Source organism: Microtus pennsylvanicus, chromosome 4, assembly GCF_037038515.1.
Source record: "Microtus pennsylvanicus isolate mMicPen1 chromosome 4, mMicPen1.hap1, whole genome shotgun sequence".
NCBI lineage: Eukaryota > Metazoa > Chordata > Mammalia > Rodentia > Cricetidae > Microtus > Microtus pennsylvanicus.
This window is the reverse complement of record NC_134582.1, coordinates 31985106-32013076: the sequence shown is the minus strand read 5'-3', so window position 1 is coordinate 32013076 and position 27971 is coordinate 31985106. Positions and strand designations below refer to the sequence as shown.

At 39.1% G+C, this 27971-nt stretch overlaps 1 protein-coding gene across 2 annotated transcripts; it reads left to right on the top strand.

Annotated features, from left to right (window-relative positions):
* The first annotated feature begins 18 nt into the window (after positions 1–18).
* On the top strand, positions 19–27971 carry Srfbp1 (serum response factor binding protein 1). Of its 2 annotated transcripts, XM_075968675.1 has the most exons (9): positions 27–107; positions 1016–1102; positions 6968–7056; positions 7882–7954; positions 15663–15734; positions 19346–19427; positions 20065–20782; positions 21910–21947; positions 22483–22787. In XM_075968675.1, exons 4-9 carry the CDS (start codon positions 7949–7951, stop codon positions 22665–22667), a joined length of 1101 nt encoding a protein of 366 aa, XP_075824790.1. In that variant the 5' UTR covers positions 27–107; positions 1016–1102; positions 6968–7056; positions 7882–7948; the 3' UTR covers positions 22668–22787. The 2 variants fall into 2 exon arrangements, with proteins under 2 accessions (XP_075824789.1, XP_075824790.1); XM_075968674.1 differs by lacking the exon at positions 1016–1102 and having other exon boundaries at positions 19–107; positions 22483–27971.

Genomic DNA, 27971 nt, shown 5'->3' with positions numbered 1-27971 from the left:
CTGCGCAGCCGCGGTGTAACCTCCGGCGTTCCCGTGCGGAGATGGCGGTCGATCCTCTTCCTCCGGCTGCAAAGCCTCAGCCGGGAACTCTGAACCTCAATAACGAGGTGAGCGTCGCGGGCCGGGACTGTGGGGTGTAGGGTGCCCTCTCCGCCTTCGAGGTCTCCCACCACGTGGGTGGGGAGCGCGGCCGCCGAGGACCCGTCGGGTCGGGAGACGGGAGCCACGCGCCGCGGGTCGTCTCCCTGGTCTCAGGCTCCGCACACTTCCGTCCCTGCGACGAAGGGGAGGTCACTCGGTGTACGGTCACTTTTAATTGTTCTCTGTAGAATGTAGCTCCACGATTGTCCCTTCCTCATAACCGGGTAAGGTTTAAATTTGCTGAGCTCAGTGCCTGGCCCTGAGTAAGCTCTCAGTAAACCTGCGTTTTCTTGATTGTCAGAATTGAAGGGAAGAAAATTCAAACTGCAGCACGGTTTGTGTTACAAGTTACAGATCTTGAATGACCCTGTACGCACTCCGGACACCTCTTTTTTTTTTTTCCCTGATAGTGTCGGTCCCATTGATGTTTCCTTTCCAGCTGAACTCTAAGAGCCATTTGCACTTGCTTATCCCCTGTATATCTCTTCCTGGTTTCGTGCTTAATTCTCTCTCGTCTCACACCCTCCTCCACTGGAGTGCTAGTCTTTCCAGGCCCACCAAGAGTTTTCAGTACATGCTTTTACCAACGTTCACATGGCATCCCAAACAACGTAAGCTTGGAGGAACGAGAATCGAACGGACACCTCACAGCTGCGTATCGTGAAAGAGTGCCTTACCCTGCTTGTCGTTTCTATGCGGTTCACTGCCCCAATTACAAAGCTGTGTAGGACTTCTTTGTTGTTGCTTTTCGCTTTCCAGTAACCTGTGATAGAGAATAAAGGAGGATTCTACCACACACCCCCCCCCCCAATAATTGTGCAGAAGTTTTTGCAGAAGCAAAGTCAGGTGTGTGATAGAGTCCTTAATCTTCTAGGGGAGCCCTCTACAGGAATTGCAGACAATAATTGAGTGATGTATTGGAAGACATTGCAGGCATAGGGACTCTTCTAAGCAGAAAAAGGTTGGTGGTAGGAAACTCTGAATAATAAACGGCTAGAAAGCTTTCACTGGTGAGAATTAACAAATATGTCACCGTCTTATGCCCGATTGAGTCTTTTTTTTTTTTTGGTTATTGTTTTTTGTTTTTCGAGACAGGTTTTCTCTGTAGCTTTTTGGAGCCTGTCCTGGAACTAGCTCTTTAGACCAGGCTGGCCTCGAACTCACAGAGATCCGCCTGTCTCTGCCTCCTGAGTGCTGAGATTAAAGATGTGCGCCACCACCCCCCGGCCATATTGAGTCTTCATTTCACTAGGTAATGAGTTACAAGGTATCAAAGAGGGAGAAACAAGGTGTTTAGAATTTCCTGATGTTTTTCACCCATTTAAACTTGTATTTTGTGCAAGAAAATTGTTGGTGGGTGTTTCTCATTAAGTTATGTATGAACTGTGAAAGATCTTAATTGTCCTTGGAAGTTCAGGGAAAGGGATAGTAACATTTAGGTCGGGTTTTGATTTCAAGGGTCACGATGTCAGGTAATCAGTCCGGCAAGGTTCCTTTCCACTTCTGCAACTTGTAGGCTTTTTCAGAATAACTAAGTAAGATCATTAGAAAGAATTCACTAATTGATTTTAACTAGATTGCTTTCAGTGATGTGACCACCTGTTTCTGTCATGTGTGCATGTAAGGATGTTCCCCTGACACATACATGCTCTAAAAATGTTTCCTGGGTGATTGGATGAAGTTACCAAATGAGAAATCATACATATCCCAAATTTAAATTGAATATGTCCTCACAGATACCGAATAAAGAATGACAGAAAATAGTGGAAATGTTGATGTCATCATTCAGATCAAAATAAGAATACAAATGGAGTCGTGAGTCACTTAGTGGAAACAGGTTCAAAAATACATGGCACTAGGTAATTATGTCGTTGAGCCACAAAACCCTTAATGATTGTGACATCACTATCACTTGGTGATAAATTATTATGGGACCACTGTCCTGTGTATGTCACAGCTTCAGAATTTTTGTGCGCATGACTATGGCTTGACCTACCTACAGGTTGAGAAGCATGACGAAAGAAAGAACAAAGATGACTGCCTAGAAAAAGCTCGTCAGACCTAACATTTTTTTCATAGAAATTTGGCAAGGGCTTACCCTCAAAAGGAAGCAGATGTGAAAAGTTGAGACTCAGTGTGTCACACTCTGCTGCTGTGGCCATCCAGAATATTCCCCGACAGAGCTGTTCTGCTCTCCTCCTAGCTACTGGGGTTGACACTGTTGATCATCTTACCTGCTGCTCAGTTTTTAATTCAGCTCGGATTTAAAAGGTCATTTCTGTGTTTTAAACCCACTGGCTTGCTTATGGATAAAATTGAACAACATAGGGACACCTGTCCGCCTTGTTTTCTCCTGTCCCTATTAACCCATGTTCTCAGCTGCATTGGCTCCTTCTAGCCCTGCTCTAGGTCCTTGACACATGGTACTCCAGGATCTAGAATTTCCTCTCACCAGTCCCACTTACAACTTTCTCAGGAAACCTGTTGCTAGCTTTTATCCTTTGCATGTATATATGACATTACAAAATGTTTGTATCATAGGTGCTTAGTATTTGAAAATATTAAAGTGGTAAACATGCTCATCTTAAAAACACACCATCTTATTTGCTTGTTAACTGTTCCATGAGTTTTGCTAGATGGCAGCATAAGCTCAGTAGTGGCTAAATTACAGGCAATCATGCATCATTTTAGATTTTTTTTAATTCTTGTTGATCAAAAAATAATTCAACAGTAAGTTATAATCTAGATGACTAACTTAAAGTTTCCTTATAAAGGCATAATAAGGTTCATAACTGTGAAAGTGAAAGAACATATGTCTTTGTAACCTACTTTTATTTAAGATTTCTCAGATTTTTCTGCATCGTACTTAAAACACCAGCTTCTCTTTTCTATGTTGGAGGTAATTATTACTCTTCTGGTGTAGTTTCTCACCTATATGTCTCATTCTTTTGTACTATTTCTATAGCTAGTGTATAGTATTGATAAATATTTTTAAACTTTGCATGTGTGATGCTATACTGTAGAAATATGTATGTCCTTTTTGTGTGCTCTTTATATAATCCTCAGAAACATTTTCTAATAAGTGGAGCATGGAAAACATTGTGCGATTCTTTACTGTTGAAACATGGCTTCTAATAGACTCTCAGATGTAGAATTTTTATTAAAGATGGCAAAAATTTCCTCCATAAAGACTATAGAAGTTGCCTTTTCTACCAGCAGTTTCTGAGCATGCCTGTTTTCCCCTAGCCCTGTGATCTAAGGTTTATGATTTCTGTATATCCAAGAGTGAATAAGCAGACGTTACAATGTATTCTAAAGTACCACAGATGTGCTCAGCTTTTCCTAATAACTATCAGTTTTGTTAAAGATTGCTCGAATTCAAGAACATGACAAAGTAATGCATTACTTAGGAATTAGCGAATTTACTAGATAGCAGATAGTCAGCAAGAGTCAGTTCAAACTGCTGAATTTTGTCTATGGTCCGTAGTATTAAAAATTTGTCACCATGAATCCTGGAATATAGCTCTTTTTCTCACAAGTGGATTATCAGTAATCATTAGCTTATAAGAGATGCATAGCTTATATAAGTAAACATGGGTAAAGTGGTTCATTAAGGAATGTTTGGAATGTAGAGAGGGTGTTCACATTGCAAAACACTGCTCCTTGTCTGTGATCATTACCAGCGGTGGAATGTTGGACTGCAGAAAGAATTTAGTGCATAGCTAGAGAACTCTTTGGACAGAACGTCCTTCCTTTCATGATAGCTTTTGTTTGTTTGTGGTTCCTTCTCTTCTTTGAGTTGACTTTCCATTTGGTTTTAACTTTATTATATTATTTTGTTATTTATCCAAGAAGTGATGTAGATTATAGATTACTTCAATTCTAGTCATATCTCACTGCCAGCACAGAAACACTCTCACTGTGAATTTTCAATCTTTTAATGGGTTATTTTAAATGCTTTCTTTTGCTGCTTGGAACATCAGCCTGAGTAAAGATGAGTTAATAGAGTTTTACTTCAGTTTCTCTCTTCGAACTCTGCATACTTGTTATTCATCTTGTTTCCACTATTATCTCCTTACCTATTTTACCTAATTTCTTCTTTCTCACACCTAAACAGCATTATAGTCTAACTATCTCAGGTGGGGGTTGGTTGGAGTAGTTTGTTCATTCTTACTCTCTTTGTCTTTCTGTCTCTCTCTTGTGGGTGCAGTAAACTTTATTGATGGTATTCAAGAAAGTGGGGCTCTCTAAGCTTCTCCCCTTCTTCTGGGGCTCTGAGATGGAAACTGTGAGTGAGGAAGATGCTTCAGGGCCTGAGTTGGGACAGGGACTTTGCAGCAACTATGTTGCTGTTATGTTCTTGCTGGGGTGGGTGGGCTAATGTTCCTTACTCCTTGGAGGCCATGAGGTCTTTTGCTATATGTACTTATTATCATACCAGGAAATGAGCTTTGCAAAGCTGTCATTGAGAAAAATGCCAGTCCCAGCATCAAAGATGGAAGAGTGGGCGTCACTATTGAGGTCACAGGAGACAACCTGGTCCTCACTGTCGCCCAGGATGCCCTTTAGTGGGCCCTAGTATGCCTGCCTTCTCCATGTCATCATACTTGGTAGCTTTCTCCAAGTGGTATGTCAGATCCAAGGCGGACACGTTGTGGGTAGGAACACAGAAGGCCATACCAATGAGCTTCCCATTCAGCTCTAGGATGACTTTCCCTACAATCTTGGTACACCATTGGATACAGGGATGATGTTCTGGGCAGCCCATAGCCATCATGCCATAGCCTCCTAGAGAGACCATCCACAACTTCTGGGTCGCAGTGATGGCGTGGACTGTGGTCATGAATAACCTTGGCCAAGGGGGTTAAGCTGTTGGTGGTGCAAGAAGCATTGCTGGCAATCTTAAGTGAACTGTCATACTTCTCATGGTTCACACGCATGACAACCTCCTCCCTCCCTCCCTCCCTCCCTCCCTCCCTCCTTCCGTGTGTGTGTGTGTGTGTGTGTGTGTGTGTGTGTGTGTGCGCGCGCGCGCGCGCGTGTGTGCACATACGTGTTCATTCTTTAGTTTTTGAGAAAGTCCTTGCTAGGTAGTCCGGTCTAGCCCTCAAAGTCCAAATTCTGCAGCCCTGGCCTCTGAGTGCCAGAGTCATAGGTATGTCCCACTATAGATACCTGCTTGCTTTTGGTTAGAGAATTTGCTGAACTGTGACGGCCTTCTGCCACACACATGCCAGCTTAGCCCTATAATTCCTGGATGACAAATGAATTGATAGCCTTTAATGGCCTCACAAAAATGGCACTGGTAATGTTTTACAAAAGTAAAGCTAAGTTTTTAGAGTAATAAGTAGGGAGAAAATCAAAAATTTCTTTTTTTATATATAGTGAATGCTTATTATGTGCTATACTTAAATTTGTCTGTTGCCTATACATGGATACTGAGAAAGTTAAACAAGAAAAACATGTTTGGTTTGGTGTGAAATGTGACTATGGAAAAAAGCATTCTCTTTGTTCCAGAATTTCTTACCAAGTAATATCGAGCATACCCCTTTTGAAATCAGAGTTTTGAAGTTGGAGACTAGCTTTCCTGTGATTGGAATGTAACCAGGGACCAGCTCTGCTGAGATATATTAGTTAAGTTTGCTATTAATAGTAAGTGTTATATTATCATTTCATAAGCCTGCAAGGTTAAGCACTGAAGAATATCTTTTAATGTTTTAAATTGACATGTGGTAGTACTTTTTTTCATAAATGACTTAATTTTGCAATGTATCATAACCTATTATGATTCTGTTTCTCAATTTTTAGTTTGTTGTTTTGTTTTTTGAAATAATCTCATTCTGTAGTCCTGGCTTATTTCAGACCAGGCATGCAGTACAGGCTGTCCTCAGGTTTGTGGTATTTTCATTCACTTCATCCCAAGCAATGGGATTGCAGATGTAGCCCCAATGCCTAGCTTCTGCTCGTGAGAAAGGGCAGTAAAAGACTTGGTGTTCATGGTTAGTGGTTTTTGTGGGGTTCTTTTATTCCTTGAAGAAAATCTATAGTGAAAACAAAAAGAAAATTTCAAAGATGTTGCTGTATTCTAGTGGGAAAGATTGTGATTATGTTCTTTTAATATAGCAGACATCTGAAGCAGAAAATGAACAAAAGGTGTGCTCTATTCTGGTTTTCAGCAAGTTTTGTTGAACATGGTCTGTATGCCGTGTACTAATTTAAATGTTTAGAAATAATGTTGAGTAAAATAAGATTTTTAACTTTCATGGAAGTATCTGGGGGGAGACACATTAAACATAATTAGATTAAAAGTAAGACATTAATATTCTTGTAGTAAGTTGTAGAGGTGCCCTTAATTGCAATAAGAGGAAATTTGTGACCTTCATAAATGATGTTGAGCCAGTCAGGAAGAATAGATGGTAACAGGCTCATGGGAAGACTTTCCTATCTCAAGAAGACTGGGGTAACAGCTGTGATGGTCAGTAAGAGCACACTGAGGCCAGTTCCATGAAACTGTTGAAGACAGGTGAAGGTGTGATATCAAAAATGATAAAGATGAGTCTTTGATCTCAGAGGTGAAAGGTATTTCTCATAGAAAAATCGTAATTTAGTATGTTCCAATCCTAACTGAGTATAACAGTAAAATGCTAATTGCTGGAAATGTTGTGTCTTTAAAAATAGAATCCTAGTGGTTCTCCTTCGATCCCTGGCACGTACAGATTTTACCTTTGTGTCCTAGACTGTTTATGGAAGAAGAGCTTGTAGGATTCTGTGTAATAATATTCAAAATGTCTTTTTTCCCATTAATTTTGTGTTTTTTTCCTCCAAGGTTGTGAAGCTGAGAAAGGAAGTGAAGCGAGTTCGAGTTTTGGTTATCCGAAAACTTGTCAGGAGTGTTGGCAGACTGAAGTCCAAAAAGTTAGTTGTGTGAAGTAATAATCCTGTAACTAATAAAATGTCAAAAGTATTTTAGAGGAAAATGAGTATACACTCAGCTCTGAAGTTTTCTATGATATGATCTAGGGTGGAGTGAGCTGTTCAGCATGCCCTTATATGTATGTTTTGAACCTTTCTTGCTTAAGATACAGAATAATATCTTCCATTTTTAAGAAAGTTCTCCCTTTCCTCCTTCCAAATTGAAATTGCTTGAAGGGTTCCTTATGTGCTTTATGTAACTAGAAGTTATTTCTGAGTATTAGTAAGTCTAAGATATATCAGTTATGTATCAGTTATGACTTTATTTCATTCACCTTTCTTTGTCATAGTATTTTGAAATTTTTTGGTATCTTGTGGAAATATTTATCAGTTTATTATATGCTGTGATGTTTTCGAATAAAAGAATATTTTTTTATTTCCAGCATCAGTAGTGTCAATGAAAAGCTGTTTGCAGTTCTTAGGATTTAAGCACAAGAATTTAGATAGCCATTAAACGTGTGGTTTGTGGTTTTCTGTTTGTCCTGCCTTTAGTTGTGTCTTAGGAGGCTTTTATTACTTTACACAGAGTTTTTGTAACTGACATTGTCATTAAAAGACTAGAGAAATCGAGCAGCCAGTGAAATGATTCCAGTATAGCGTGTGTCTCCTCCCATTCCCAACACAGTGACAGCAGGTGTGTGTGGCAGGGGGTTGAGAACAGCAGTACAGGGTGCATGCTTGTCACATAGCTTTCTCAAAACTTAAAACACTGTTTATGACGTGTCTCTAAAGCTCATGTTTTCCTTGGTAATAATTGTCTCTTTGCAGGGGCACTGAAGATGCACTGTTGAAAAATCAGAGACGAGCCCAAAGGTTGCTTGAAGAAATTCACGCCATGAAGGTAAGGGCGTGCGAGTGGGTGTTGTGTGCTGTTTCTCCTGGCAGCCCATGTCTTGTGTGCATGTTGCCTCTTTAAGGACTCCTGGGTTGCTCAAGGCTTATTTGTGTGGCTGAACTTGGTGATGAGTAGCACGTTTGCAAAACTGTGATATGTGTAAGCTTGCATCGTTCCCTGTTTTTTAAGTACTAGACTAACTTGAGTTGAAACTGCCAAACTAAACTCATTTGTGTTTTATGATGCCTCATGTCTAAGGCTTTTATTTTTACGGTTACTGAGGCGTGTATTCTAAACTAAGGTCAATAGTTAAAGGGTTTGTGCTATTTGGAAGCAGGGATAGTGATGCTGGTTGCTGACATCATGCTTCTCCTGTTGCCAACTCAATAAATTTCTGTGTAGTGGTGTCAGCGTTTTATGAGGTTCTGTAGAACTTAAAATAAATGTAGTGTTGAACCAACATGGTTCATATTGTCGTCTTTTCGGCGAGACTCTTCACTAGCATAATTTTTAGGTCTTCTTGCTGCCCTTTTTTTGTGGAAACTTTCATTTACAAAATGACATACCATTAAATGTCTGGAAGACTTTTTTTTATTGCTGAACTTAAAAACAACATTTGGTACCAGCAATTATCTTAATTGCAGGGTAATTTTCTGTGTAAGTTTTAACTTTTATAATTTAGTGTAACTTTCAAGTTTGGTTTAGATAAAAGAGCAAAAGAATTCTTTAACAATATTTTAATTGAGTTGAATTATCAGTGCTATTCACTGCCCTTTTTAAGGAATGAGAAAGTGTTGAGTAGGATGCAGTTATCCCTGTTACTACAGGGGTGGGCAATGACTCTTGGGGATGAAGAGCCCCATATTTATTAGGAGTTGTCACTCCTATAGGATTGTCAGATATAAAATCCTTTTGGTAGATCCTTTCCTGTGATTTCTTCTAAGTATTCGTCTTTGTAATTTTAGTTGTTCACAGATTTTGAACCACTAGATAATTGCTGATTTCTCTGAAAGAAGAATTCAGTACACTTAACAGACTTGCAGTCTGTAAGGAGTTTGGTGACAAGTGACTCCTTTAGGTCTTTAGAATCTTTAGAACACCTGCATTTTGTAACTCTCGATAATATGCTTTTGTTAGTTAGCGAGTTGTCGTATCTGATCTGTACATGAAGCTTGTTTTCTCTTCTTTAGTTTCATCAACAGGGAAGTCAGGCCCTAGAGATGTTTGCAACGTTACTACATATGTCTTTCCCGCTATGTGAGAACACTTGCCGTTACCACATAGAGCCACAGTTTACTGGCTGTGGATTGAATTCATATACTTTATAGTATACGTATTTGAATTCCTGGTGGGGATTAAGCTATTCTGGGTTGGCCAGTCTGACTTTTATCTTGTTTCTTTTGTTTTTAATCTCTTTTTATATTGATTTAAATATGGCAGTAATTGAATTAAATATAAAAATCCAGACTAGGAATGCTAGATCAACTATTTGTTTACTTAGCTAAAGTGTTTAATTTCATTTCTGATTTGTGGTACTTTTAAGAACCTGTCTTTTCTGAAAGGGGTAAATATACTTATCATTTTTTCAGTTAAAAGGTCTTTCATAATTTTGTAAGGAAGTGTTTTTCATACATATGTGGTTATCAGAGAAATAACCACAAAACAGTAGATTCATGGTCACACAATTAAATTTGGAGGAGAACCTCTACTTACTATTTTTTCTAGAGGAGTTGTTTCTTTAGCTCATATACCCCTAGACTTTAATAGTTGTGCTCATGACATACTCTTTTATACTTGCTTGGTATGATAATAGGGTATTTTGTTGCAAGATGTCATCCTCATGGAGAAAACCCCATATATTTTTAGAAGTGGGAGTAGTTTCTTTTTGGCCACAGTGTAGGATACAGGGACCAGATCTTTATGATTCTGTAAAATGATAGGTTCTAATTTTATATAGTGTTAAGGATGCTTCTCTGATGTTGTTTCTGATAGTATTCATACTCTTAAGGTGTTAATGTACATACTGGCTTCTAAAACAAGTTTTTTCTCATTGAGAGACAGCTTATCAACTTAAAGATCCCCAAGTTACTAATCTGGAGACCAAGCAAGATAGTACAACAAACTTAGTTGGCTTTTTGTGTGAATGCTGGGGATTAACTCAAATCTTCCTACTTACATGGCAGCAACATTGTCTACTAAACCACCTCCCTGGTCCCTAACACCTTACTCTTCATGTTACCAGTCCTAAGAAACCTTTCCCAGCACTACCGTTGATTCCAGAACTATTGACCCCCTTAAGTATAGCTCATTACATTTCTGCTGTGGTCTGTTTTCACAGCATTCCTATTCAGGGAAGGTGTCTTAAACTAGTGAGTCGGCTTCCTCAGTTAATTCTCCTAACAGGTAGTGATGTGCTTGGCATATGGATGGTTAAGTGGCTTTTAATACAGCATTTTTTGATGCTAAACTATTATTACTAAAAGGATATGAAATTGAGAGTTTTTATTACTTATTAGTAAGTAATAAAGTTAAGTGTCAGAAATATAAAGATTAAAAAAAGCTAGTTTTCATTATATAAAAGTCACCTTAGTCAGTGTCCTAAGGCCATATAACTTTGTGTTTTTGCAGTGTTATTTGTTTTTGCATGTGTGAGTACGCAGCAGATGCATAGAGGTCAGAGACAACTTAAAGTTGTTGGATCTCATGTTTCTCTGTGATGTAGGTCAAGGGGATCAAACTAGAGTCTCTGCACTTGGTGTCTTTACCCACTGACTCATCTCACCATCCCCTATTTCATTTGTTAAAACATAGAACTTTTCTTCTTAAAGTGGACAAGACCCTAAAGTCTTGTGACTTTTGAAATGATCAACAGGAAATGTTGGCGATGTTACAGAGATCAATATATACTGCCCCACTCATACTCCGGAAACACCATTTAAAAAGTAGTTTTTAAATGGAAATCCCACTTTGCTTCCTGGAATGCAGTTTCTTCAACTAGAAGTCTGAGCTTTGAATAGGCCATATTCCTGACCCCTTAATATTGTTTCATTGTAGGTCCTGTAATGAGGACATTATGTCAAGCATATGGTGGCCTCACCTTACTCTTCTAAATACAAGCAGATGTTTCAAATGTAAGTGGTGTCTGTCCTCTGAAACTTCCCTGTCCCTGGGGGAAGCAGGCCAGGCTGCAGGATGAGTTAGTAAACATGAAATGCTCAGATGAGGTTACAGTACACACCAAGATTTTGAGTAAAGAACTGATTCTGGAATTGATACATCCAAATAAACCTTCTCATCTGAGTAGGTATAAAAGATTTAGAAGTAGAAAGTGCTCGGTGCGGAATGGGGGGGAAGGGTGTTGTTTTTATTTGATTTTGATTTTTCAAGTTTTGTAATTCTGGAAACATGAACTTTTCACCTTGTCAGGATGTTTCCTAATAACCATGAAAGTATCCAAAGCACTTTCCACCATTAATGTAAAAAAATTTGAACAAGAAATACTATTGTAACTCCAGTAAGATATAATGGGTACTAGAAAAAGAAGAAACTATTACCAGCATATTTTGTAGGAAATAGCAATAAAAAAAAAGCAGCAGTAAATTCAGTTCCTATAAATGGGTATGAACTCAGTTTGGGGGTGAATTGGAAACAGATTTTTAATTGTTTCTGCTTAAGGTTTAACACTTTAAGCTTAGGGTTTTTTTGTTTTGTTTTTTTAAAGATTTGTTTACTCATGTTTTTCCTGTCTGTGGGTGTTTTGCCTGCATGTCTGTGTGCCTGGTACTCAACGCTAGGAGATGGCAGCAGAGCCCAGAAGCTGAGTTGTGAGCGATCAGATGTATGGTGGGAACCAACCTCATGTCCTTCTCAAGAGCAATAACTGTTGCTGACCACTGAACCCTCTCTCCATTCCCCTAAATTGATCTTTTAAAATTATATATTGTAACATAAGACTTTTTTCATGCAAGTACACAATGTACTCATTCCCTGTGAGTCGCTTAAAATCCCTCTTGTCAGCTTTCCCTGTGGTTCCAGGACAATTCTGCTTCTGCCCTAAAGTCATCCGTACACTATCTCTGGCAGGGCTACATGGCTTCTCCTTGCTCTGCCCTTCTTTCTCCCAGGATCCAGTTTAGTTTTCCCCGCCTAGCTAAGTTCTGCCCTAGGTCCAAAGTAGTTTCTATATTCATTAACGGTAATCACAGCATACAGAAGGAAATCCCACATCAGTACATATGTGATTTTATGTATCTATAAATTTTAGGATTCACAAGTAAGAAAAAGCATGCAACACTGAGACAAATTAGTTTCAAATATTTATACATATCAACTTGAACATATAACAATAATTTTTATGATGAAAATCATGTACTTCGGGTTTTTCTGTATGTTATAGCACACCAGTACTATGCACATGAAGTTAATATGTTGTGATAACAAGAGAAGCTCATTGATGTGTGTTTTTCTTGAATATAAAAATTTATAGAGTTTGGGGAGATGGCTTCACATTTAAGAACACTGGCCGCTCTTCACAAGACATTGGTTCAAATCCCAGCACCAATGTGGCAGCTTTGAATCTAACTCCAGTTCTACGGGCTCCAGCACCCTCTACTGGTCTCAGTGGGCACTGCATGCACATGATTTCAAGTTTTGTAATTCTGGAAATCTGAACTTTTCCCTGTATCCTAATAACCATGAAAGCATCCAAAGCACTGTCAATTGTTAATGTAAAAATTTTGCATCCAGCCAAAACACTCATACATATATAAAATTAAATTAATCTTTAAGAATAAAATAAAAATTATTTCAAGCAAGGAAAATTGCTCCAATTTTTAATTCTGGCGATTTCTAGTAAAGTCATAGACATCTCCTTTCCATGCTCTCCCTTCTCCTCTCTAAAGCAGCCAAGTCTTTAATCTATCATTTTCATGTGGGATGAATTAGGGAGTGAAATTTGCTTTTTTAAACCCTCATAATTGTTGAAGTATATTATAATAGAAGTTGCAGGTTTGGGGAGCATCGGTTCTTATATTCATCATGGTCTAAGAAAGCATCTTAGTTTTTAAGGATCATATATCTGATTAGTCATAAAACTGTCATAAACTTTAAAGAAACTTTAAAATGTAAAGGATGTTTCTAAAAAAGTTGTTAGAATTTCATGTTGTATATGCAGGTTTTATACATCTTAGTTTGAAACTGTGTGTTCTGTAGATTTCTGACGTCTCTGCAGGTGTGCTGTTCTGTTGGGAACAGACATAAGTTAAAAGGTGCTTACATCTAGGGGAATGATTGATTAGTTTAGTGTCTAACATGATTTTAGGGAGATGCCACAGAGTGAAGACACTAGAGACACTTAGAACTAAAAGCATAAATATGAGGTACCTAGACCTCGGTGCTCTGGTAAGGAGAATGCACTGCAGACGGCACGCAGATAAGTCTTCTCAGCTCTCTCTAGCTCTGGTACACTGAACTGTGCTTGCACTGTTTGAGCATCATTTTTATTTTTTACTTATCTTGGTGTTTTTCAGAATGGATGTTATTATGTCTCATTGTTTAGTTTCCATCTCAGTTCCCTGGTTGCAGCATCACACAGATGGTTAGTGTATGTCTTTAGTAAAGTAACCAGCATTACTGGTTACGGAATGAGTAGAGATGTAAAGGTCTAACAGGTGCTTAAATTGCAGGAGTCATTCCATTTTAAAGACTTTTGAAAGTTTTTTGAGCAATTGTGTTTTCTCAAATGATGAAACTGAAAGGAGAATAGAGGAGTAACTGGCTAAAAGAGAGTAAGTTGGATTAGTAATTGTGTATAAGAGACAGTGGTTTATAGATTATCGTACCTGTGCAAAACCGATATCTTTTAAGCCTTTGTTTTTGCACGTATGTTTCATGACCGCTTCAGTTATCTACTAACTTAGTTACGGTTTCTGTTGCTATCATAAAAACACCATGACCAAAAGCAACTTTGGAAGAAAGGTTTATTTCACTTCCTCTTCCACATCCCAGTCTGTCATCAAAGGAAGTCAGGGCAGGAACCTGGAGACAGGAGCTAATGAAAAGGGCATAGAGGGAGGGCCATTGCTTACTGGCATGGTCCCTATGGATTGCTCAGCCCACCTTCTTATAGCACCTAGGACTATCAGCCCAAGTATGGTACTGCCCACAGACCAGTCTAGTGGGAGCATTTTCTCTATTGAGATTTCCTTCAAAATAGTGCTAGCTTGTGTTGACTTGATGTGAAACTAGCCTTGCCAATTTCACATGCAAATACATCACTATTTAAATAGAAACCTTTCTTTTTCATTTATCTCTAAAATGTCAAATTAATAGGCAACTCAAATAACTTTAAAAGCCCCGTAGCCTTCAAAAGTCTCTGTAAAACACCCAAGTTTCTTTAAAATTTCAGTCTCTGGGCTTCTGTAAAATCAAAAATGCTTTCTTATTTCAAGAGGAAGGAAGCTAGGGTACACATTTTTCTCTTAACAAAGTAAAATCAAACTCCCAACAGTGAAAATAACCTGCAGTCCAATGTCTGGGATCGTTTTGACTACTTCAAAGGTCTTGGGTTACTTCCCCAGCTCCTTTCTCTGCCGCACACACAACTTGTCTCCTAGGCTCAGACTGGCTCCACTCCACAGCTACTGCTGCTGCTGCTGTGTGGCTACCCCATGGTACGGGCGTCTCTAAACTGCTGGGGTCTTTCTTCTGCTGCAAGTGGGCTGCACTTTGACCAGTAGCTTCTCCTGGTCTCTTTTCGGGAACTCTGGCCCTGCTTCATGGTTTATTAGTTCTAATCATGGTGGCATGTGCATATGAGTGTAGTTTCCTAAACTGGCCAGAAGTATCAATCAGATCCCCTGCAGCTGGAGGTACAGACAGTTGTGAGCCTTGTTACGGGTTGTTAAGAATCAAATTCTGCTCTTCAGGGAGAGGAGAATGTGCTCTTAACCTCTAAGCATTCTCTGATGAGTATGAGTGTTATGGATACATTCTGTCCTGGTACCCGTAGAGGATGGAAGAGGGTTCTATATTGCTGGAACAGTTGTGGGAGGCAGTGCGGATGCTGGGACTTGAACCCAGGTACTCTGGGTAATCTCTCTTTATAGTCTGTCCATTTTAATGGCCTCCTTTGGCTCCTCCACTTTTCCATATGTATAAAGTAATGACCTCTACAAACCTCCTTCTGTTCCTCTGCTGTTTTTCCAGTTGCAATTTTTCTTTGTAGTCAAAGTAATGGGTTCATCTGTTGTGCTTTTCTTCTGTATCAGTACAGTTACTCCTAACCTGCAAATCCATACTCACTACAAGTATTGCTAATAAAGTTACTTCTCCCAGGCTGATGTTCATCTTTTAGAGTACCCTTCTACAGAGGATTATGTATATAGTATTCCTTGCATTTCTACAAGTTCAAAATTGTTTATTTATTGTTTTTGTAGGCTTGACATTTAAAGACTTTCTGACTGCATATGAATCTTTGGGTTACTATAGTCCTTGAAAATGTACTGAACTTGTGTCTTGATGTGATCAGAATCGACACAACATTTAAAGGCATTTGTCATAGCTTTTCTAGTGTGTGGTAATTTCTTAACTGTGATAGATATTATACTCCTTTTCTAGAAGTTAACATTTTAAATACCAGGTTTCTTAAATCAAGATACAAAAGGAATTTTAATCACAATGATCATAGATTAACTAAAATTGGTTTCTTTCACAGGAATTGAAACCTGATGTCATAACTAAATCTGCTCTTGGTGATGATATCAACTTTGAAAAAACTTGCAAAAAGGTATGTGTGTGGTAGAGACACAGTACCAGTGTGGAGCGCCTCATCTGCTGCTTAGTGTTCTCTCATTGTCTTCCGGATTCACCTCTTTCTCATCTCCATTGCCAAATTTTCATAGCTAAATGAAGTAGTGGAAAGTATTATAAGAAACTAACTTAAACCACTACCAAAAGTTAAAGTATCTTTTCTTCTAGTTCTTGATACTCAGGTCTTTCCCCCAGAATTCATCTTTTTCTGTCATTAATGTCCAGTGGCTTGGCAGTGTTAAAGGAGTGTGTTGTTGTTTTGTTGAAAGATTCATCTTGCCCTCTGCCTACTTAAACTATATGTCAACTATGCGATGTTAAACATCAATTTCTACCTCTTATTTTTCCATTTTTTATTGTTTTATTTTGTTTTTGTTTATTTTTGTTTTTTGAGACAGGGTTTCTCTGTAGCCTTGGAGCCTGTCCTGGAATTAGCTCTTATAGATCAGGCTAGCCTTGAACTCACAGAGATTCACCTGCCTCTGCTTCCCAAGTACTGGGATTAAAGGCATGCACCACCAACACCCAACCCATTTATTTATTTTTAAGAGACTTATTATTGTACTTACTCTTATTTTATGTGCATTGTTGTTTCTGCCTGCATGTCCCTGGAATTGGAACCACAGACAGTTGTGAGTTGCCATGTGGGTTCTAGGAATTGAACTGGGATCCTCTGCAAGCATAGCCAGTGCTCTTAACTGCTGAGCCATTTCTCCAGTCCCTCCATTTTTTTATCATTGTTTTTCATATGCTATATTGTATGTTTAACAAAGACATAAAAACATTCTGTGTTTGGAATGTATCCATTTCTTTTCTCATCTCTATAAAGTACTACAGAAACAGAGAATATATTTTGGCTCAAACAGTTAAGGAGCTATTGTTCACTGAGATGGATTGTTGGAGGTATAGAGTTTATTACTAGAGTATCAGTAGCATAGACAGGCAGATGTACAGCAACAGCGTGGTGGAGTCTCGGGGAGAATGCAGAACCTAGCATCAGAGAGGACAGCTTGCAGGCTCTCTTAGAAGGATTGAGAGCCCCTGAGGGCAGGAGTAGGAGTCTCTTACACTTTCTGAGGATGAGAGTGATTGGCATCTGAGAGCCAGGTGCTCAAGTGTTTCCCAGAGTCAGGGTAGGTGTGAGGAGCTGGATATCTGGTCTCTAACACCTCCTTTGATAGGTATTTGTCTGGTACAGCATCTGTCAGAGAGCAGTCTGTTAGCCAGGGTCTCACAGTCAGTGCCTCAGTAGCACTTATATGTCTAAAAGGATAACTCTAACATTACATCTGTCCATCATGATGTAGAAGGCATGGTAGCTAAGGTTTATCCATCCATGGCAGTGGCTTCCTGTGAGGCATGGTTACATTTTGATGGGTCCAGAAACAAACAGTATGGATACAGGCAGCATTGTACATCCAGGCTCACTAGTGGTGCCAGTCAGTAGACCTTGCTTCTCAAAGGGTCCTTAACCCCCTAAAACAGCTCCTAACTGTGACTGCCTTTTTGATGTGCCCCAGTGTGTTTTTACGCACCCTGATTCACTAATGTCTTTGTTCTTTGAAACTATAGAATGGCATGAAACTGCTTTCATGCTGGGGTTCCCTAAGTCTGTGTACTTGGGCCATGGCTCCAGAGTAAACTGCCTCTTATGCTCTCTACGGTGAGAGCTGTGCATTGACAATATAACTTGTTGATTTATTTCTTTAGATAAAGTGGAGTGGAACTTAGTACCAGTTTATTATTACAAGCATTAATATTCATACTCTTCCAGCTTATTTAGGTGACCTTTCCGAAATTAGTGCAGCGCATAAGTGAACTTTCTCTCTTAGACACTTGTTTTCATCCAGAGGCTATTTGAAGAATTCTTTTCAAAATTGAATAACAAATGCCTTTGTGTTGATAATAAATACCCAATTGCCAAAATAAAATTTTTCCATTAAAAGATGAGGGTGTTTTCCACTTTTTTGTTTAATTTATTTGAAATGGAAGAAACTGGAGGTGTGTGAAAAACCACAGTTTCCTGAGAATTTTCCATGGCAAACATTGTGTCAGTTTTAAATAAGGAAAAGCTGTGGTTTCCTTCATCCAGCCTAACCCTGTGAAGGCTTCATGCAGCCCTGAATTACTGCACAGGGTCTGCTCCTTTTATGTGTCCCTGTGGCATTGCCTCTCGGATGAAGTTTATCACCTTCTGGTTTGGATTAGTCATTTGTGGAGAAGTTTTAGCGTTTTAAACTAGAGTCACAACAGTTAGTCTGTAAATGGATAGAGGGACTCGAGCAAGGAGGGTGGGTCTTCAGGGTTCCTTGCCCCTTAGTTTCTGCACTGCACACATGCAAGTGCAGACGGCAGAGCAGCCGAGAGATGGGCCTGTGCCCACTACTACTTGCAAGCCTTTAGGCTGGGTTTGGTTTTTTTCACTAATGTTTTTATTCCTTTTTTTTTCTAAGAAGACTTTAGTGGACTTTAAACAATAATTTGTAGTTGTCACTAATAATTTGTGAATTAGAGGAAACTTATGGGGCATATTAGACCAAATACACAAACCTGAATTTGAGATCCAGTTTGTTTCTACATAGCTAAATTAAATGATCTTGAAGTCAAGATTGTTGGTTGGTTTTGTTGAGAAAAAAAAAAAAAGCCCTTGGCCTATAGTCTTTTGTTAATATTTGAATTCTAAAATTGAAATAAATATTGTCAAAGAAAAATCTTAATAAAAGTTTGAGATGTTAAGTTTGCTTTCTTGGGAATAAAATTAAAGAAATGCTTGAAATATTAAATTTTGCCTTCTTAGGAATCCAGATTAAACTTTAAGGTGTCCTGTGCTATGTGAAGGTGGGAAAACTGATGGCAGAATCTTTATCTGAGCACCTAGAAGGGAAAATATATTCGGGAAATGGAAAGCATTGTAGGAGGAACTTTAAAGATCTCTGTTTAGATCATGCCAATGGAGATCAGCCTGATCCCGGGATGGAGCTAGAGCTGGGAATGTGGATGAGGTCGGTCCCAGTGGCCATGTAAAAAAGTGACATGTGTCATGAATGTCTTAATTTGTGAACACAATAAATCCTACATGCTTCTATGTTCCTATCCAGTAATCAAATATTTGTGAAGTGTTAGTGATGTACCAGGTTGTGTTCTGGGCATACATTAAAGAAAGAAGACATTCAAAACAGGAAGAGAGAACACCATATTATTCTAGGTTACATTTTGAGACTTACTTATTGTCCTCATGACTTAACACTAATACAGTAATTGAATCTTTTCTTATTAACTTCATTTTCTTAGACATTTAAACTCTTTAAAAGTAAAAGCTATGATTTTTTTTTTCAGAACCCATGATGTCTGGCACAGTTTTTAGTTTTTATAGACTTAAATTATAACATTTTAATTATTAAAGATGAGTTATGTTTTTATCAATGTGATCTTTGTCTTTAGAGTAGATTCCATGGGTAACTTATCTAGAGAGAATATTTGCAAAGTCTGTGACCTAAGACATACAAAGATTGATGGATAACAATTCAGTCATTTCCAGTAGTGACAGGTTAATTTTGATGCTGTATATTAATTGCTTTCAATTTTCAGCCAGATTCTACTGCAACTGAAAGAGCAATTGCCAGATTAGCAGTTCACCCTCTTCTAAAGAAAAAAGTAGATGTGCTAAAAGGTAGGAGTAAAATTACAATAGTGTGCCTAATGCATTTCGATATATGACTTTGGATAGATGATAAATATCTTTAATGTATAAAGCTATGGATATGCGTCTATAAGTATAAAAGATTTTGATATAAAAAAGATTAAATCTGTATTTTCCCAAATTTTAATATGTGTTTATATGTAAAAATTATAGAAAATATATATACAGGCATGTTGAATAGTTTTAAATATTGATAGTCATATTATGTCACATAATTTTTATGCATCTTTTATAAAATATGTTTATGAAATTAAGTGCTTTGTCAAAGATTAAATGCCACTTATTTTTAGGCCTGAAACTAATTCAGTGGCATTAACATAAATTAATGTCATTTTATTGCTTTCAGTGATATTTTTACTTCATAATTCAAAGCCATGAAGAAAGTAATTTTTTCATTTTTCAATTCAAGATGGATATTGTCTAGTGTTCCTTTTATGAATTTGGTATTTAAGTAATGAAAAGATTTCTTTGTGACCTCAAACTCCTGTTCCATACATACTGTAGATTCCAGTTCTCAAATATTTCCACATAGCTAAAGCAGTACTGTGTGGGGACAGTGACACTTTGTGCCAATGCTGAAACAGAGTCATGTACTATATTCTTGCAGCTGCTGTGCAAGCCTTCAAAGATGCAAGGCAGAATGCTCCTGAAGCTCAGTCATCAAAGAATACTTCAGAAGAAAGCCAGTGTAAGGACACTCGGTGTTCAAAGGATGATGCAGGCGAGTCACAGCATCATGAGAGAACTGTTGGCAGGGAACAGAGAGCAAAAGAAGCTAAAACAGTAACAAAGAAAGCAAAAAGTGATTCAAAAGAAAAAACGGCCATGATAGAACATGGACCCAAAGCAGTGGCCACTCCATGTTCTCCAGGGATGCCTTCGGGAAAGGATGCCGTGGCTACTTCTGCACACCAGAAGGTGTCATCCACTGACTTAAAACGGCAAGCCTCAACCAAAACCACGAAGACAGAGAGTGAAGGCACCCTTGGTGAGAATAGTGGCAGCGAGGAAGAGGTAAGTGAGAGTGAGGAGGAGTACTTCGACGACAGCACTGAAGAGAGGTTCTACAAACAGTCTTCTGCGTCCGAGGACAGTGACAGTGGTGACGACTTCTTCATTGGAAAAGTCCGAAGGACACGAAAGAAGGAAAATAGTGTCCGGTCCTCAGCTAAGGAACAGAAACCCCTCCCAAAGGTCTCGCCCAAAGCTAATACCCTTGAAACCCATTGGGATACACGAAATGATAAACATAAGCTTATCCCAGAAGCCCGGAAGTTAGAATCCGTGTTTTTCCACTCTTTATCTGGACCTAAGAGCTCCAGAAGGTAAGGGCATTTTTTATTCTGAATTGATGTAATTCATTTGTTTACTATATGGAGTGGCTGCGTATCCTCACAGCCTGGGAGAAAAACTCCTCATGAACCTGCTTTGTGTTAGCCTTGCTGGGTTTTGGGCTGGTACTCTTTCTTCGTCGTCATAATTGGGAGCATGTAGAGATACACATAGAGCAGTGGTACACTGCCCAGCATCATGAGAAAGGGTCCATTAACCCCAGAGACATGCCTGGGTAATTGTGATTTTGTTCTTTCTATGTATCAGACTTTCAAAATTTGGGATTTTTTTTTTAATGTAAAGCTTTAAAAATCTTCATGTCTGTCTTGATAAACAGAATTTTCTGATAAATGTGTGATAACCTGCTGCCATTCCAAACATGGCTCCTTCCCATGTTTTAGTACATGCGACTGCCTTTCTCCACCCAATTTATATTGGGATATTGCCTTTCATCTCTGCTGATAGCCACTTTTCACAGCTGTTCCCCTAGAGAGTTTCATTTATCACTCTTAACTGATAGAGAATACTGGCGCATTTTTAACTAGAGGCTGTGACTAGCTGATATCATCAGTAATGACCCTTTTTCTGTATATTTATTGGCCAGAGATACTCTTTAATAAAATAATACAATGTAAATACTTTTTCTAAACCTAGCATAGAAAAGAACTTCAAACAATGTTAAAAAGCCTTGAGAGTAAATAAAATATTTACCTACCTAACTCAGTTGTGCCCAAAAGATTTCTAGATTTTTCTTGGTTCTGCACTAAAAGTGTGGATGCTAATTTTCATTATCAATCATTCTCCTCTTTAAAAAATTTTTGAAGTTCTTTATATAGACAGTATTCAAGAGCAAGATAGACAAAATGGATTGTTTTCCATTGAACAGAAGTTCCTGTGTGGGTGTAAAGGAAAGGGTGTGTGTGTGTGTGTGTGTGTGTGTGTGTGTGTGTGTGTGTGTGTGTGTGTGTGTGTGTAGGTATTTTATTTTATTGGCTGATGGTGGAGTGCACAAGTGGATGCTAAGGGTGAATTTTATCATTCATTCTGTCATCAGAGAATTTGTTTTGTCTTTTAGCTCCTAATGTTGTGTTTTGTTTTTGTTTTCTTTTTCTTTTTTTAGGGATCCCAGAGAACAGGCCCCGAAGAGTAAAGCTTCAGGTGTGTATTCATGACTGCTCAAGCCGATAAGCAGTACTGTGCCACAGGGAAAGGATGAAAGTTGTCGTCTCCTAATAGTTACTGAATTGTGTACCCACACAAGTGGAGATGGGGTGTCTTAGCATTAGCAATATCATTTTGTATTGGCTCCTTTTGGCTGTAGCAAAACTGCATGCTCTCTTGATGCTACTGTAAGAATAGACTCACTAAGTAAGGATTTCTGCTGGGTGTCTGCTTTATTGTTTTGTTTTGTTTTTTTGTTTTTCGAGACAAGGTTTCTTTGTGGCTTTGGAGCCTGTCCTGGAACTAGCTCTGTAGACCAGGCTGGTCTCGAACTCACAGAGATCCGCCTGCCTCTGCCTCCCGAGTGCTGGGATTAAAGGCGTGCACCACCATCGCCCGGCCTGGGTGTCTGCTTTAAATTGTGAGATATTTTGTCTAAGTAAAATAAGATTCTTCTTTAGTAATTGGTGTGAAGAGATGAAGTCTGTCCTTTTCAGGTATATTTAGTTCCAATTTTTCTTTTTCTTCTCAGATTTTCCAGAAGATGAACTTCCAGTCAAGAATGAGTTTGCAAAGAGTGCACGCAGAGGGTTTGAGCGTGTGAGGCAGCAGGTGCAGGCTCCTCTGCATCCTTCTTGGGAAGCGAGCAGGAGACGGAAAGAGCAGCAGTCCAGAATTGCCGTGTTTCAGGGGAAAAAAATCACATTTGATGATTGATTGATTGATTGATGCCTTTTCTACCAAAATTTTTGTTTTTATTTTTAACTAGCCTATTTAAATAAGTCCTTTTGAAAGTTAAAAAATATATTGCTTGTCTTTCCTTTTATGTGTGAGTTTGGGGAGTGTTTATATAATCTTTTACAGCTCTCTAAATTTGATTTATAAGAGTGTTTGCCCCAAATTATTTCTTATATAATTTAGAAGTTACAAAATTTTAGGTCCTATCATCCATGATTATGAAATATATTTCACTAGTTAAACTTTACCTATTGTCTTAAAAAATAAGGCAAAACGGGGCTGATGAGGTGGTTCGCTCCTGCAAAGCTCATGACCCCTGAAGTTCTCATAGTGTAAGGACAGAGCCAACTCGCAAAAGTTGTTCTCTGCACGTACACAGTGTGGCACATGCTTGTGAATACACTCACACACAATGGTATCATAAAAATGTTAAGATATGATAAAAATGTAGTGTTTAAGCAGCTTGCTTATGTGTAGTAATCAAAAACTGAGTTCTTTATACCCCTGCAATAAGTATCTCCACTTAATGAAGAAGAACGTATATCTAGAAATTTTAATTTCTTCTGTCCACCTTGTATATGTTAACAGTAGAGCAAGTACTGGATAGGAAATGTTCGTGATACAGGAAAGAAGAACATGGTGTCTAGTTATTCTAGCTGTATATTAGTTTTGAGGGCACAGTACTGGGAATTGAACTAGGACCTTAGACATACTAGGTCTTCTTCATGTGTTATCACTGAGGAGCTTGCTGTGTGGCTCAGGTTAGCCTAGTTTTTTACTTTCCCAGTGCTGGGAAGCAGGTATGTTCCACCACACCTTGCATTGAAATGTTTGTAGAAGAGGCCTCAAGGGTTAACCTAAGTACAAGTTCTTAGTAGAGGACATGGGACCCCTAAAGAGCCACCTACTTTATGGATAACTGGGGGCAAAGAATTTTTTTAAAGGTCTTCATTTTACTGGTGAATAAGACATGAAAGATCATTGGTTAGTTAAGGGATGCTGACTGAATTCCATGTTGCCTGCAAATTTAGTGCTCTTAGAAGAAGGTTAGGCCTTCCACTCAGCCCGCAAGCAAGAGCTACCAAGTCCAGGTTATGTTTTACGAACTTAGGAATGTCAGTAGCTAGAACAATGGAATTCAGATTGTGGTATAGCTGTGAGGTTTTTTTTCTTCAATCTGTACATCATTCCATGCACGTATGCACACATGCGCACACATACACAAAGTGTAAGGAAAACCCAAACTAAAGTTGGGAGTGCTCTTAAAAAATTGCAAGTCTGCCTGAGAATATTAACTCCAGCTGGGAGTCAGAGATGCCCACCTAAGAGTTAGAAGCCAGCAATTTCATTTCCTGCTGCAGTTGTGCCATGGAGGCTTTACAGTGGCAGTGGACTTCTCTTAGCACCTGGCTTGCTTCTGCTTTGCAGCAGTGACTCCAGGTGGAACAGCTGCTAGTGTAGGGTAGGGCTGCTCAGTGTCTGGTGACTTTGCCCTAATGTCTGGAGATGCTTGAGTTACATGAGAGGTACTACGGCTAACAGATAGTGTAGGTGCACTGCTGAGCTCTCTACTGTAAACATGTCTGGGTTTTGAGCCTAAAATGTTATGATTCAAAGGTTGAAACCCCCAGGTTTATGGCTCTGATTGTCATACTTGAATATTGTTCTAGTACCACAAATTGCCTGGGCCTGTGTGAGCTCCTACACATTGCATAGGAGGGACCCCATCTGCAGATCTCTGTCCTTCCTCTTCGATATTTAGCCTCACAAGTTCTGCCAAGATCATCACACTCACACTTTTGAGTGGGGAGGCATGTCTCTATTCTGCAGTACTGCAGCCCAAGAGTGGTCTGTGTTAGCTGACACCTTTGCAGACAGCAGAGTCAGCCACTTAGTACTTGTTTTCTTGTTTCTCTCTAAGCTGATGACATGTGGTCTCAAAACTCCTGGGACCAACTGAGTTCTGTGAACTCAGGAGTTAATCAGTCTTGCAGTAATTCAAGGAGTGTTTGTGTCAGAAACTGCCAGTTTCTTGATAAAACAATGATGGTTGTCACAACTTAATTTGCCCATCCCCTACTATAGACCCATGGTAGCCTTGAAAACCAGCAGTGCATTATCACAGCGAAGAGTAGCTTGGCACCCGCAGAAAATAAACAATCTCACATATTTACATCTACAGGGACATTCCTAAGAATTGCCGGAGTGGATGGTTACTCATTGGAAGTCACCCACGTGTGTAGTTAGTGGGAGTAAGAGCTTTCTTAGCTTCAAAAATACAGATAGTTTGACATGGCTGCCATAGGAAGAAGAAATCTGTTGAGGTAAGCAGTACTTTAACCAAAAAGCCTAGAGGGAAATCTGAAGAAGTTAATGTCTGTTCATAGGGCTTTGGAAGTTTCTGACATTTTCTAGGAGTTATCATGCACAAGCACAGGCTGTGAGTGCCTGCTCAGGACCAAACTGGAGCACCTTCAACTCTCCCCAGGCAGGGAGATCACACCCCAATGGATAAGTGATGAAAACATATCCGTGCAGACACTCAACAGTACTGCTTCCAGCATTTAAGGGAATCTGTTGAGTTAGCACAACACTAACTGCTAACAACAGACTGCTGTGGCCTTACACATCAAAAGAACCCAAAAATAACTCAGAAACCATCACCAGCCTTAAACAGGCATAGCGGACTGATTTTACAAGTATTTAATGTATCATATTTTCAACAAAATGAGATATGCACAAGGAAGCAGCCATAAGCAGAACTTGAGGAGGGGCATGTGTTGCAGCTAAAAATGGTCCACATTGTATTGTAGCACTCAAGACTGAAGTGGGCAGATTGAAAATGAGATTAAGCTAACTCAAGAAAGAAAATTTTCAAGTTAGAAAGTGCAGTTTCCAACCTGAAAAGTTGAGAAGAGCTCCTGTGTTCATTGAGATTATGCGCTTTGAAGAACAGGAAATAAGATTAAGGGGCTGGAAAGATAGCTCAAAGATGGTAGCATTTGCTGTGTGGTTTTTATGAGGGACAAAAATCTCAGTACCCAAGGGAAGGATGGTGTCCTGCAAAAGACCTGTAACTCTAGCTCCAAGGAGTCTGACGCTTCTGGTCTCTGCATGGGCACACACAGTCGTGTACATACATTCATGTATCATACATTAAAAAGCAAACCAAACAATCGGATTTTTTTATGAAACCAGAGTTCATAGTTGGCTGTATTATTCAAAGACCAGGAAATCATTCACATCAAAACTTCAACATGAATATTCATAGTACAAATAATAGCTACACTACCAAAATACCTAAACAAAAGGTGATCCTCATATGCAGTGATATATTCATCCATAAAGAAAAATGAGGTATTGTTTTTATAGTATGGGTGAGCCATGAGAACACACTAATTGAAAGAAACCTTGGGTCGGTTATCTGTCCCTCTGTCACAGTCTGCTTTGGTGTAGTAGACAATGCCCACCAAACAGCTCTTGGCTCTTTGGAAATTATGGGCAGCCAGTCTAACCAACATTTGGTACCAGTTTTGAAAAGCACAATTCTTCCAGCCTCCTTGGTTTTCAACATGGCTCAGGTTAGCCACAAAATCATATGTTTTCCATTTTGTGTCACTTCTTGGCCTGCTTAGTCAAAACACCAGGTCATAAGACCAAGTGCAAGAACATGAAAGGAGTTTGTCATATGTAGGGCTCTTCATCTAGACAAAGCTTTGTGTAATTTGGAAAACAATGTTAGCAGGTTGATTTCATTTCCCGTGTTGTCAACCAATACGATGCTTTGTTGCATAAGAGCCCATGAACAGATTGAAATTTGTTCAATGGAAATTCAATCTGAAGATTGTCTCTTGTCATGTATGTGTGTCTTCTCGTGTATGTCCAGTGTAGGCTCATCTCCACAAGTCCAGAGGTGTATTTGAGCTCCCTTACTCTGATGGAACATTGTCTAAATGCTCTAGAGTTAGTCCACATTCAGCTGTAACAATTCAGAAGTTGAACTGAATACTCGAGCTCTGGTTCCCAACCTTCCTGATGCTGCGGCCCTTTAATACAGTTCCTCATGTTGTGGTGACCCCACGCCATAAAGTTATTTTCGTTGCTTCCTCATAACTGTAATTTTCCTACTTTGCTAGGGGATCGTGACCCATAGGTTGAGAATTACCGCTCTAGAGCAACTGCATTTTCTGTTCTCTATTAAAAGTCAGCCAGACCATAGCCTGTGGCTTCTGGAAGATGGCTGTACTCGATCTGACTTTTTTTCACCACCTGCCTCAATTCTCTGATGGAGTCAAGAAAGGTTCGTTTTCTAATTTATCCAGTTCATATTTTTCTAACAATCTCAGCTTCCTGTATTCTATGTCCCAGTTCCATTGCTGCCACATCATTTATGCTATAGGCATAACTTGCTACATAACCAAGTTCATAAGTCATTACAACCTTCCCGTCTGTGCTTTATGTCTTGTTTAAGAAAGCCTTTAGCATCCCTGCTATCTTGTTCGACATGCCAAGAATTCCAGTACCTGTTGACTTTTCACCATGTTCACTTCTCAGGCTGTATTTATGCTGACCAATCACGAAGGATGGGTACTACCTTCCTAGCACAAAATGTTCCCCTCCCCCAGTACAACCCACTACATCTGCAAGAGTCTACAATGGTTCATTGTGTTTCCTCTGCAGGACTTTGAACAATATAGGCATGTAGGAAAGGTCACCATATGGCTCGGGTTACTCAAACTTTGCACATTCCCAAGATTTGCCTGTCTTCCAGACTGGTCCTTTGGGGAAACAAGCTCTGAACTAACATTCCTGACTGAAAAGAATTGTTTGTATGTGTAAGAACTTGGGCCAATCAAATACTTGTTTGATCAGATAGTGTGTTTAGCAAAGTGATTTATGAGTATTGTGTACCCTGGGGAAACAGAGGCTAAGTAGCAAAGATCAATCATGAAAGTGTGTGTGTGTGTGTGCGCGCGTGTGTGTAAATTGACCCAGTATAAACCTAAGACACCAAGGTTCAGGTGAGCATGCTTGCTTGGAAACACATCCAAAGGATGGTAATATATCATTACAAGAAGTAAGCACAATCTGGAAAAATCCTTTAATTAGGACCTCACTCTTGTCTGCTTCCTAGGAGATTAACGAGGTTGACGATGTGATCAATGAGTAACTGCTAGAAAAGGGATTTATGTTCAGCATTTCTTTGCTCTAGGAGACTGAAGCATGAAGTGCTAAAATTAGTCAGGTTGACAGTTTGCACCTTTGTGACAGATTCCTCATTTT

Excerpts from the sequence above, each read along its gene's own strand:
- Srfbp1 (XM_075968674.1), top strand. The coding sequence starts at position 42 with ATGGCGGTCGATCCTCTTCCTCCGGCTGCAAAGCCTCAGCCGGGAACT. Across the intron at positions 19,428-20,064 it reads AAAAGTAGATGTGCTAAAAG|CTGCTGTGCAAGCCTTCAAA; the intron begins GTAGGAGTAAAA and ends ATATTCTTGCAG. Across the intron at positions 21,948-22,482 it reads CCCGAAGAGTAAAGCTTCAG|ATTTTCCAGAAGATGAACTT; the intron begins GTGTGTATTCAT and ends TTTTCTTCTCAG.